The sequence below is a fragment of the Crocodylus porosus genome, unplaced genomic scaffold (assembly GCF_001723895.1).
Source record: "Crocodylus porosus isolate Cpor-Errol unplaced genomic scaffold, CroPor_comp1, whole genome shotgun sequence".
NCBI classification, from domain to species: domain Eukaryota; kingdom Metazoa; phylum Chordata; order Crocodylia; family Crocodylidae; genus Crocodylus; species Crocodylus porosus.
In genome coordinates, this window is record NW_017728921.1 from 23,845,579 (window position 1) to 23,858,799 (window position 13,221).

Genomic DNA, 13,221 nt, shown 5'->3' on the forward strand with positions numbered 1-13,221 from the left:
GCTTTCATTTTAAAAATGGATTTGGGGGGCTTTATCAGAGAATTTGCAATTTTTTTTTAATCAGGGAAAACCTGGATCCCTGCTGATTATGACTGTAGTATACAGGTTGTTACTGAGCTTGAGGCAAGAGTAACAAGGCATTCGTTAAAGTCCACAGGGAGTTCTGAAAGCTGGCTGACAATCTTGTTCTTTATGGCAAAGCCAACCCAGTGAATATGCTTCTTTTCAGATGCCCTTCCTTTCCAAAAAATGGTGTAGCCACTTCCTTTGAGCTGGCCTTCTTCAGCCCCGCAAACAGTAATACATTTTCTGATTGAACATGGGGAAATCCTCCCTCTGACAAATGTACTTACTTGAAGCCAACATGGACAAACCCTGGTGTCTGAAGCCCTAGTTTTCTCTCCCTCCCTCACATCCTAAGCTGTTTCTTCCCTTATTTGTATTTTACTTCAGTGGAAGCATAAAAAAATATTTTTGTCATTGAGCTTTTTGTCACTATGACAGCAGAACAGAAACAGCACGTGAAAATTAACAAGCAGGTCCTGTCCACAGGAGACACTAGCCTGCCAAACAGCATCTCAAATTCACAACAGCAGCAAGCCTTTTCCAAGCAGTTACCTTCGCATTATGCAGTAATGCCCGAAACAAGCACAGTGAACTATAGTTTGCTCACATTCTTGATTATATCACTTGGACAAATTTCTAAGATGCTTACACTTATTTTTATGTGTAATCACTTTGTTAATATGGTATCTACACCTTAAAACACAGTGTCTATGATGGTCCCAAAGTACAGGAGTTAGCATTTTCTTGGGGCCTCTCTTCTATGCAGATTAAATTTTAACTGCATTCATTGATATCAACAGCATGTCTCTACTAAATTAATTAATACCTTTAAATTTGCTTTCTGAGTTCTGAAATGTTTACACTCTGAAATAATTTAATACCAGTTTTACAAGAATGTTATTTCAATTTCAACATTAAAATTCCAAATAAAGATGATCTTTCCCATGACAAATACATAATTTAATTTACCCTGTATTTTCACTACAATAAATTTACTCCATGTTAAGAAACAGATAACAAGTCTTACAATGGGATTGTAGAGAGGCAACAGCTGGGAGCCAGACTACCAAGCATTGACCCTGGGATGTTGCAGAGTCACTTGGAAGGACTGGATGTGCTTAAGTCAGCAGGCCCGGATGAGCTCCATCTGAGGGTACTGAAGGCACTGACTGATATCATTGCACAGCCACTGGCAAGAATATTTGCACACTCGTGGAGCACAGGACAGGTCCTGGAGGACTAGAAAAGGGTCAGTGTGGTCCCTATTTTCAAGAAGGGGAGGAAGGAGGATCCAGGCAACTATAGGCCAGTCAATCTCACCTCCATCCTTGGAAAAGTCTTTGAAAAGATTATTAAGGCTCATATATGTGAGAGCCCAGCAGGAAAAACTATGCTGAGGGGAAGCCAGCATGGGTTCGTAGCAGGTAGATCATGCCTGACTAATCTAGTCTCTTTTTATGACCAGGTTACAAGACACCTCGACACAGGAGTAGGGGATGATATCATTTACTTAGACTTCAGGAAGGCCTTCGATACATTATCCCACCCTATACTGGTGAACAAGTTAAGAGGCTGTGACTTGGATGATTACACAGTCTGGTGGGTGGCAAATTGGCTAGAGGGTCGTACCCAGACAGTGGTAATGGATGGGTTGGTATCAACCTGGAAGGGAGTGGGTAGTGGGGTCCCACAGGGCTAGGTCCTTGGACCGGTACTCTTCAATGTCTTCATCAGTGATATGGACAAGGGAGTGAAGTGTACTCTGTCCAAGTTTGCGGATGATACAAAACTGTGGGGAGAAGTGGATGCACCAGAGGGCAGGGACCTGGACAGGCAGACCTGAACAGGTTGGACAAATGGGCAGAAAACAACAGAATGCAATTTAACAAGGAGAAATGCGAAGTGCTGCACCTAGGGAGGAAAAATGTCCAGCACACCTATTGCCTAGGAAATGACCTGCTCGGCAGCACGGAAGCGGAAAGGGATCTTGGAGTCCTAGCAGACTCCAAGATGAACATGAGTCGGCAGTGTGACGAAACCATCAGAAAAGCCAATGGCACTTTATCGTGCATCAGCAGATGCATGACAAACAGAACCAAGGAGGTGATACTTCCCCTCTATTGGGTACTGGTCAGACCGCAGTCGGAATAAGAGGGATGTGGATAACCTGGAGAGGGTCCAGAGAAGGGCTGCTCGTATGGTTAATGGCTTGCAGGCCAAGCCCCATGAGGAGAGACTAAGGCACCTGGACCTCTTCAGCCTCCGCAAGAGAAGGCTGAGAGGCGACCTTGTGGCTGCCTATAAATTCATCACGTGGGCACAGAAGGGAATTGGTGTGGCTCTACTCACCAAGGCCCCCCTGGGGGTCACAAGAAATAATGGCCATAAGCTAGTAGAGAGCAGATTTAGACTGGACATTAGGAGGAACTTCTTCACAGTTAGAGTGGTCAAGGTCTGGAATGGGCTCCCAAGGGAGGTGGTGTTCTCCCCTACCCTGGGGGTCTTCAAGAGGAGGTTGGATGGGCATCTGGCTGGGGTCATCTGGACCCAGCACTCTTTCCTGTCTATGCAGGGGGTCGGACTCGATGATCTATTGAGGTTCCTTCCAACCCTAACATCTATGAATCTATGATAAACAACTAGCTGTTTAAGAGTGGAGACACGCGACATTTGAAATGCTTCAATTACCTTTGAAGTGCTTCAAAGAGTGAGGGGACAAATGCATACATTCTTTGAAGCACTCTGAAAGTGACAAAAGTGATCCAAAATAATCTTGGAGGAGACAGCTACTGCTTGGAAGCACTTCAAAAGTAAGCACTTCCTGTTACATGTGCAAGCTCTATGGAGTGTGACAGGGAGGTCTCAGTTCTCCAGTATGCCACAGTGCTCTTCTCTGACCCCTGTGCAAAAGGGGAGGGAGGGAAAATGGAGGAGATCATCAATAAGGCTGCTTACAGATGTGTGAAAAAAACCAAAACAAAACAATGCTTTACTTTAAGGTTGGTACCCTGCCACAGAAGAGGCATTGCATTAGTTTGACCCAGCTTGTCAAACTTTCATTCACAGATTCATACATGTTTGGGTCAGATCAAACGGTGAGATGACCCCAGCCAAGTGCATGTCTAGCCTCCTCTTAAAGACCTCCAAAGTAGTGGGGATCACTGCCTCCCTTGGAAGCCCATTCTAGATTCTGGCAACCCTTACTGTAAAGAAGTTCTTCCTAATGTCTAACCTAAATAGCTCTCCATCAGTTTGCGGCCGTGGTTCCAAGTTACTCAAAGGGATGCCCTGGTAAACAGAGCATCTCCTATACCTTGCTGTGCCTGGGGCCCTAATGAATTTGTCGGCAGCCACAAGATCACTTCTCAGTCTTCTCTTGTGGAGGCTGAAGAGATCCAGGTCAACTTCTATGTAGATTGTGTGCTTCAGCAGGGCTTTTTGGCACTTTTATCTGTCAACACCCTAAATGTTCTTCTGTCTGTTCTGCCTCCAATCTCCTGAAGTGGCCACTGCTGATTTTGGAGAGGAGAAGGCCACTCCAGAGGAGTGGAGGTGAGTATGTGGGAAAGTACTCGCTGACAGTTGGCTCAGCTCTGGCAGGGGAGTGAAACCACAGTGTGTGACACTGCATGGAGCAATGGCAATTCTGAAGCGTTCCAGTCAGAAGGATGCAGTTCCATGCTGTAAGTCTGTGTACATACGAAGTCCTCCATTTTTGAAGCACTTCAAAGTACAACTATATTTGAAGTGCTTCAGTGCAACATCTTTCCATAGTATAAAGCTATCTGCCTGCTGTAGGTGGTATTACAGTACCTGACCATTAGGTGGCAGGGAAGCCAGCAAAGGTCCACCCTGGGATGAAAATGAGTAGAAGAGCAGACACAGGACACCTCCTACATAGTAATTTTCCCACATAGTAAAGTTACTACACCTTTTTCAAGGGGGAACTTTACCCTGGATTTAAGTAATTTCCCATGTTGCAGGGCTGTGCCATGCATCCACTCCATTTTTTAGATATTTAATACAGGTTGAACAACAAACTAAGACCTATAAAATCAAACTGAACAACAAAGCATGACCTATGAAATCAAATTAGTCCCCATCACAATGCTATATATTAGGAAACAGTTTACATACTGAATCTTCTCCAGTAGGGCTGGACTTCATTCTATTGTAAAAATGTATTGCCAGCAAATGTTTGAATAAAGAGATATGTTCCCTTCTTACTAATGAATGAAATAAGAGTGAAATTGATTTCAAAATAATTGAAAACATGTATTGCCAAATAGGGTTACAAAATCTCTGCTACCCAAGGTCTGTTCAGTTTCCAGCACTAGAAAGACGTCTATAAAGAAATAACTTCCACTATTCTGAACCGTAACAAAGAGGAATGCAGACCCAATACCTACCCTTCTTTAAAAAATGTCCAGCTACAATACACAGAAGACAATCTTTCTCTGAAAAAATGTATGCAAAAATGGAAGGAAATATTTTCCATAAAATGTCACAGCCATCCACAGCTTGTGGAAATGCAGGGTTACCTCATACTTAGATTTCATTTTCTCTGGGATGAAGTTACCTTTCCATCTTACAGAACAGTCTGCACATACCTGATAACTTTGCAGTCTTTGCAAGTCAAATGAAGCTGAAAGATATCCCGGCATTCAACATTTTCTATAAGCTGTAATGGAACCTGTAATTAAAAAGATTAAATGAATTTATTCCAAGAAGTACTGACCATGTCATTTTTTAGCATGTCCCACAAATGTTTATTAGAGGCCTATATGAAAAGAGAAGACAGAGAGAGAGACCTATAAACATAACTTCTACAGCAATGAGGTAGTGAACTACTTTATAAATAGAGCTAAATTCTTTACTCCATTTTTTCTTCAGCCAAAGAACCGTATAAGTTCACATGAAAACAGCTGAAACCACGTTATATCATGGAGAACACTGAAGGAGAGGGAACATGTGCGTAGGCAAAGATAAGAAAAGAAAGCCACAAGCTCCATTCTTAAGGAAATAACTTGTTTCCTTCATATTGGTCCTTTGCTTGGGGCTTTAGGGACTATAAATATAAACCCGGGTGCTGAAAATTGAAATGCAAATTGGTGTTAGAGTGGCAAGTCCCTTTAATAGGCAGCTATGTTCTAGATGCTTGTTGTATGTAAAGTACTCCATATTATTTTTAAAGAACAATCACTGGGTCTTTATGAGATTAGCCTCAAGACCCTTGCTTAAGTATGCTAAATTTTGAAGTAACATTAGCTTGTAGCATTATTTTGTACATAACAAGCAGCAGCTTGATAGGATAAAGTGTGCAAGATGTAAAGATGGAAAATAAGAGAGCACAGGATGAAAATATTAGGGCTCCATTTAGACCAGCCTAATAATTTGGGATCTTTCTTAGGATAGCCACATGCTTTCCATCTCAACTACAAACTGTGGATAAATGCTAGTGTTCAACTGTTCAGTATACAATTGTCTAGATACAAAATGCAATTAAGGAATTTAACAAACAAACTTGAAGTATAATAAAATTATATTAAAATACATAAAAGTATATGAAATATTACAGGAAAGCAATCAGATGTCCCCCACTGAGATCTCTGAATGGAAAGCTTGTGAGTGAAACTTTAAAATGCCCTATTATTTTCACCTCATAAGAGATGGATGGTCCAGTCATTAGGGTGTTAACCTAGGGCTTGGGAGAGACCTGAATTTAATTCCTTGCCCTGCCACAGGTTTCCTAGGTGACCTAGTGCAACTTATTTAGAGACAGATCCAATTAAGGACTTACAGCATCTAAAGCAGGACTTACATGGAACTCAAAAACTTATATCCAAAATTCTGATCCTAAAAACCCAGCTCAGCTACTGCGTAACCTTTGAGGCAGCTAAATTCCTAAGGCACCTCCGTCTTGATTTGAAAGTTCAGTAGGTGTAAAGGGTTCTGCTTCTGCACATTTTTTTAAATTAAATTTTCCGTATTCCAAGCCAAATTAGCCAAAACAAATTCCAAATCCGTGAGTCAGTCCAGAACCATAAGTGGCCTTACTACCGGCAAACATCCTCCACCCCCATCTGGGGCTTCAAATTTTTCCAAAACCTTTGGTGGGCATCCTACTTGCAGGCCCAAGCCCAAGCCTGGAGGCTTGGGGTTCAGATGCCCCCCAAGAAGTTTTGCTTGCCCTCAGCCATAAGGCCACAGGAGCAAGCTAGGGAGGAGTCTCGCCTTTCCATAAAGTGGGCATAAAGTCAAGACCTTCCCACTCCAGCAGCTAAGTGAGAGGTTCACTATACATTACCTTGGCAGGTACTATCCCTGTGCCAGGAGAGCGGTCTTCCCCGGGTGAGACTAGGAAGACCGCCTCAGTGGTCACGGTGTTTCCCTTGCCAGACAAGCATAGGACTATGCTTGATATGAGCCCAGAAGAGGCCAAGAAGCTTCTGCATATATCCACAACTGCCCCAGTCTAAGCAGCTTGGCACTTGACTAAGGCTTAAGACCAACTGAGATACAGGTATTCAGCAGTTCTTTATTCAAGTTTCCTGAGCGACCTAATACAGCAGCCACCCTCCAAGCACACATAATACACACTATAGGGACTGAAACCCACCAAAAAAGCAGCCTTGGTGCCTTTCTTTTTAAAATACTTGTAATGGTGCTTAACCATTACATAAAACTTATTAGTTAGATTCACCCAGCAAGTAGGAGGCTGGGGTTCAATGTCTTCCTTAGCCAAAGAGTTTGAGCTTACAACACCAACCTCCCCAAACACAATATAAGCTAGCCTGGGTGGGAATCTTCTCCATCCCTCCTGCTGAAGCTATACTATTATGCAACAAAGAATAACAGATTAGTTGGGAGAGAAAAGGGGAGCTCAGGCAGGAATCTGATGCTGAATCCTAACTGCTAGGGCACTGAGCTGGGAAGGAAGTGTTTTTGGTTCCTGTCTTATGTTTTACATATTTTACATTCAATAGTCATAGGGCTGACTCAGGTGCCTCTATTTCCGAGAAGGAAGGAGTTCAGAGGTACTGCTGAAATTATCATTTCATTCTGGCTAGCTCTGGCCAGCTCCTCAGGCAGCACGTGGATTTTTTGAATTGCCCTTCTTATTTATTTTATAGGGCACCTAAGTGTTAAACACTGGGTTCTAGATTCCACTCTGGGGCACTACCTAAAAGTCTGGCACTGTAGTACTGAGGTGTCACAGAGTTTACCTTATGGATTAAAGTTCATCTAGTCCTTAATCTCTCTCAGTTTCCTATTTAAAATGGGAAAAACAAACCTCTTTCTTGGATGGGGGTTGTGAAGTACTTTAAGACTGGGATGGGCTCAGGTATGATAGTAATGGAGGTCAGATAAGAATGATAGATAGATAATTTGTATTGTTGCCACAGCTGTTTCTCTTGCTTAAAATAATGATCTTTTCCACTTATTCTCCCCCTGATTTAAACATGCAGGCCAGAAAGGTTCTCCTGAAAATTACATTTAATAAATTATGAGAATAATGTGAATGTGCAATGGAGTTGTTTTTTAAAGTCCTTCCTTCCAAATTAGCCTCATTTACAATAAATTACTCATAAGGTACCATAAACCTATATGGCACTATGGCAAAGAAGAAATCATTTCCTTGAATGAAAGAGTTTAGTCGGGTGATTTCTTTTCAGTTCTTCTCAGCTCCTGTTCCTCCCTTCTTTCAAGACCTTCCTTCCAAACCCCATCTAGAATAGACAAGTTACTGCGTCCCTGTACTACATCCCATTCCCTCTCCTACTCTCAATACTCTCCTTACCCACAATTCCTCCTTCCTCTGCTTCTGAGCGTAGCTCTACAGTATTTGTCACCTATTTCAAGGCCATCCTTCTGTTCTACCCCTCTCCAACTCACCCTTTCTTCAGCAGCCACGCTCTTCCCTCAACAATCTTTAGTTTTAACATTGATCTCCCAATATTTTTCTATGCAATCTGGCATCTGTTCTTTCAAGCAGCCCTTTATATCACTCATCTTCTTCTCTTTCTCTATAATCTATCTTCTAGTTCTCTTCCACCTAGATCTACTTTTCAATCCCCTTTCCCCATCTCCTATATTCTTTTTCCTAGAAAACTGTTCCATGCCAAATTATCTTTCCTCATTCTCCCATTCTTTCCTGAAGATGACCTTCCATTTCCATCAAGTTTTTTTTCATGCTGAAGCACACAGCAAATCAGACACACTCAATGAGGTTAGTCTCCTCTTCAAAGAGCCATCAGTTATATAAGCAGGCAGTTCACTATACAATGATATCTAGCTAAATAAAGCAGTGGAGATGCAATCATTTTTATTTTTCTTTAAAGTAAACATGCATTGATACCAAAGGCCAACAATATTGTTTGCAAAAGGCACTGCAGCATCATGCTCTTGTTGTTTCTGTTTATCTTCTTTTAAACACTGACAATATTTTAGAACTCTAGTGACCATTTTCAAATTAAACAGTTATTTCTCTCGAGTTTCTGAAGCTGGCTTTGGTTTAATGGCATTGTAGGAGTTCTCTCTTGGGAAACCAAATGGTGATATGTAAGTAGGATAAGAAAATTTGAAGACACCAACTGAACCAACTTTCAAGTAAAGGTCAAGTGAGGGAAAGCTCACACAGACTTAGACAATAATTAAAGCTACAAAACATTTCCCATCTTTCCATTATGACTTTTCTCTTGCTCTATCCCCCAAAACTACTATATATGGAAAAGCCATTTGGAAGAGGTTAAATGCAAGTTTTGGTTCCCTAAGTACACTGAAATTATACTCCTCTACAACAAACTAGGCAAACTAGGTTACAGGAGGAAAAAACAGTGAGAAAGAAACAGTTCCCAGCTGCCGTAGTTCAATTCTTTCCTTAAGAGCCAATCAAGAGAGATTGGCCTGGGAATTCAAGTTCAGATGTGCACTCAAAGTATTATTGTTGGATTTAGAAATGATCCCTTGGATGAATTTAAGTCAACACTTTTGAAAGTCACAATTCCATCAGCTTATGCATGGTCTGTTGGGTCTTTTCTTTTTCCACTTAAACCACCATGTTCCTACTGCTATGCTAAACTATTGATTTATCCAGTGAATGGACTCATGCGTACAGCCATTTTATGCTGTGTTGCAAGGTGAGCATCATCAACACTCTGTTTTGTTCCAAGCACAGGTGCAGCAAGTGATCTAGCAGCATTGTGCTACTTACTGAGATTTCACAAGCATCGGATTGACAGACAGTCTATTAAATTGCAAACAAAAAACAAGGTTAAGATAAAAAACCAAAGACTGGAATTGGGCATTTTTTAACTGGATTCCATCTCCTTCACACAGTTGCCCTTGCTGAAGTGCAAGTAATTGACATGCGTATTGCATTCTCAGGAAGCCCAGTTCTATGGCTGCTGCTGGGAACAGCTCCCACTTACTTCAATAAAAATTGCTTGCCTGAAGCAGCTGCAGAATTAGGCTCTGGAATTCATTCCATTACAAAATACTGCATCCAACATAACACACTATAAGAAGGTACTTATGCAAGAGATCTTTTTTCCTTACACACAGTATCCCTCTTCAATGGGGTGGGCAGGTTGTTAGCTTGTTCAGCGTACTAACATCTCATTTAGGACATTAATTCTTACACAAGTTAAAATATACAGCACACTCAATACAATTAAAATATAGTTAACAACTTAATAAACCTCTACAAGTTATGAAAAGGGTTTTCTTTTTTGTTACGGGTAATCACTTCTTTAAATTCTTCCTTGCCATGAAAGTGATAGGAAAGAATTGAGGTAAGTTGGATCAACAGTACTCAGTATATGTTTAAGTTACTGAAACATCAATTGTGCGCAGCTGTGGCTGAAGTGTTATTCCAAATTACAACACTGTAAAAATGGCACTTAATTACTTCATATATTTTTTATCCCTCATAGGTCCTCCATGTCCTGCCAAACCAAAGTAAAGATACAAACAAGCATACATTCAAGCTAGTAGTGAAGACAAAATACTGTTGCAGGAGAACAAGCTGTATTCTATTCTACCTCTTATATATAATGATAGATTTCGTCTGAATCCTTATGCTTACTGAGGATACATGAAACAGAACTATCATCACCTGACGTATCAGGTAGAATTTCCAGTTCTGAGGGCATAAAACTTGTAACTTGTGCACTGAACAGATCAGATATAATTGTCATTGAGGCAAAATATATGTGGAAACACCATTGTAAGTTTACATACCGATTGCTGATTATAACCAAAAAATGTTCAGTAATATTTAAAGTTTTCCTTTCAATGAAACAAAACTGCTAAATTGACTTCCCTTGAAAAATGAAATATTTTTATTCACAGGAAGGTAAGGGTGGCAAAAGCATTCACATACTTTTCATGAGGTACCCCAATCCTGATTCACTGGTCATTTTTATGAACATTTTTATGTTTCTATGTGTTCTTTAAGCTCTAGGGTTTCAACTATAGGCTCTTTTGCTGAGACTGTAAATTGGTGTCAGACCATGGTAATGTTTTTAATAATATGTAGAGCAATCTACTAGGAAATGGCCAGACCACCCATCATTTTGCATGACACAAAATAGCTTTCCGTTACTAATTATTTTCAGATGTTATGTTGGAATTCAAATGGTGAACTAGAAGTGAAAGGATTATTTCTTATTATCAGTGCCATGAACCAACCAGACCCAACATTTAATTTAAAGAAATGTTTGACATTGTCTATAAAAATGTGTTTTTCACTAAAAAATGATTTTTTTAAAAATCAAAGGGCACTTGAATCCTTTTTTTTTTTTTTTTTTTTTAAATGAAAAGAATATCAACTGGTGTTAGATATTTGCAATCTTTGGTAAAATTCTGAGCTAGACTCTTCCATGAAGAGGAGCTATTTTGTATCACCATGTGGTAAAATCAAGCCATACAGGGGTAGATGGAGGTACACCCCTTTTGTTGTGCAATGCACAGCTGAGGCCAGAACCTGCACTGGCAAGACTGGAATTCAGGAGATGGATGCCACTATTGCTTACCCCCACTTTTCTCCTACCACATTCAGTGGCAGGCAAGAGGATGGGGAGGTGAGTGGCATTCATCCCCTGGGTTCTGAAGCCATACAACCAGGCTTCAGCCTCAGCTGCACTGATAAACTGGTGAGCTTAGAGAGCTCACCGAATATGTGCTATACATCCCAAGCCATACAACAAGAAAAGAAGACCCAAGATGATCATCTAGTTCAGGGAGCAGCAACCTTTTATAAATGGTGGGATGCCACTTGTGACTCAGTTGCCACTGCAGGCCACCAATCTCCTCTGCCACCATTGGCTACTCCTTCCCTTGGCAGCATCCAAGCTGCATCCTTTTGCATGCCATTGCCTCCACTGCCAGTTCTTGTCCCCAGCAGCAATGGACAGGGCAAGTAAGGCAGCACAGCTAAGCAGCACCTGCCATAGGGAATAAGAGAGTAGTAAGGAGGGCTGAGGAAGAGATTGGTGGCACGATGCAGAGGGATGTGCCAGGATGAGCTGAATGCCACTGATATTCCCACGGCCCCATGGACTTCACTGGCCTTATCTGACCTGTGGGCCTTAAGATGCCAACCTATGATCTGCTGCAAGGTAATCTTCTGAGATGCAAGTCCCAGACCACACCATTTTTTGCTGTCAGCAGGGTGGACAAGGCAGTACGGCTGCAATAAACAGAATGTAGGTGAGGCTCTTCTATGAACTGCTGATCTCAGGCAGCAATACTGGGATTGCAGTAACAGCTGCAGTAATTTAAACCAGTCTGAAAGCTGCTCTGAATTTATATCCAGAAGATTAGCTCCAGGATCGAAAAAGTAAAAGATTAACATCATACCACTTTTATTTGCACGTGTGCACACAAAACACTCATGTACCATCTGCCTTGTATGTCCCATAGCTGAAGATCTGGCCCTTAAATTACAATTCCAGAGGCAATTTACAGGTCTCATGATGGGAGACAAAATAAAAAATAAGACTGATATCCCAAATCACCACATTATATGTCCTACAATTAAATATAATCTTATCTTGCTGGAATCCTATGATTATCTTGCTGGGATCCTATGATCCCTGCTGACTTCCTGCCCCTGGGGCAGGGGGCTGGACTCTACAATCTTCTGAGGTCCCTTCCAGCCCAACTGACTATGAATCTATAAGTAGAGGGCACCTGTCAAAATTATATTTGAATACCTCTGTTTCTGTCAATTCTGGGATAAGAATGTAAAACGTACTGTCTGTGCTGCTCTACAACTAAGTCAGCAATGGACATTCCCCAAGGATTAATGATTAGCTGACAGCAGTCAATACCATGAACTTCAGCCAGTTAACTTCAGTAAATGCCCTGCAATAAAGAGGTACCTGATAAATTAGTCATCAGAAAAAAATACTAATATTCTGGAATTATTTTGCTGGTTTTATCAGACTGCATGGATTACTGCCAGCATTGCAGTTATCATCCCAGAAAACTGCTTAACATGTATGACAATGTCAAGACTTTGTACTTGATTTTATTCGTAGCAAGGCTTGCAGTACAACATTTTCAAAGCTGGGTGCCTTTAGTTAGGCTCCAACACAAGGGTAGGCAATTATTTCAGGTGGAGGGCTGCTTACTCAGTTTTGGCAAGCTATCGAGGGTCACTTGACAGGCAGCCAGGAGCAGACAGATATTGATTTTCTTAACTTTTTAGGGGCCCTACGGGCCGGATAGAATGGCCTGGTGGGCCACATTTTGCCCACCCCTGCTCTAACATATTCTGTAAGTACTTATGAATTCCAATACACAGTTTTATTGGTTGCAACAAAAACTGTTGCTCAGCACAACAGAAGATCAAGCTCCTTATTCAGGTGCCTAAGTATAGAGAGAGACCTCCCAACACCTATGCTCTTTTTACCCCTTCCATCAAGTACCCTGAACAGAAGATTCACAATATACTTCATCCTGAATTCTTGCATCTGAATCCAATTTTGAACGTCTGTATTGTGGAATTAAATAAAATAGATGTTTTAAATTTTAGTTAAATTAAACTGCAAGTTGTAAGATGATTGTGACCGTTCAGTGGAAAATTGTTGGCTTTGTATGTTACAGTAAAAATAGAAAAAAAATGTTTGTTTTTTGTATTTAAGTGTT

The 13,221-nt window shown here is 41.1% G+C and overlaps 1 protein-coding gene across 5 annotated transcripts in view; it reads right to left on the reverse strand.

Annotated features, from left to right (window-relative positions):
• The window catches only part of MTMR3 (myotubularin related protein 3), a 188,146-nt gene that overhangs the window by 80,571 nt on the left and 94,354 nt on the right, over positions 1 to 13,221 (reverse strand). For all 5 annotated transcript variants that reach the window (XM_019539286.1, XM_019539285.1, XM_019539284.1 and 2 more), the window contains exon 6: positions 4,677 to 4,759. In XM_019539286.1, the coding sequence (XP_019394831.1) occupies positions 4,677 to 4,759 (83 nt within the window). The remainder of the gene's footprint in view (positions 1 to 4,676; positions 4,760 to 13,221) is intronic.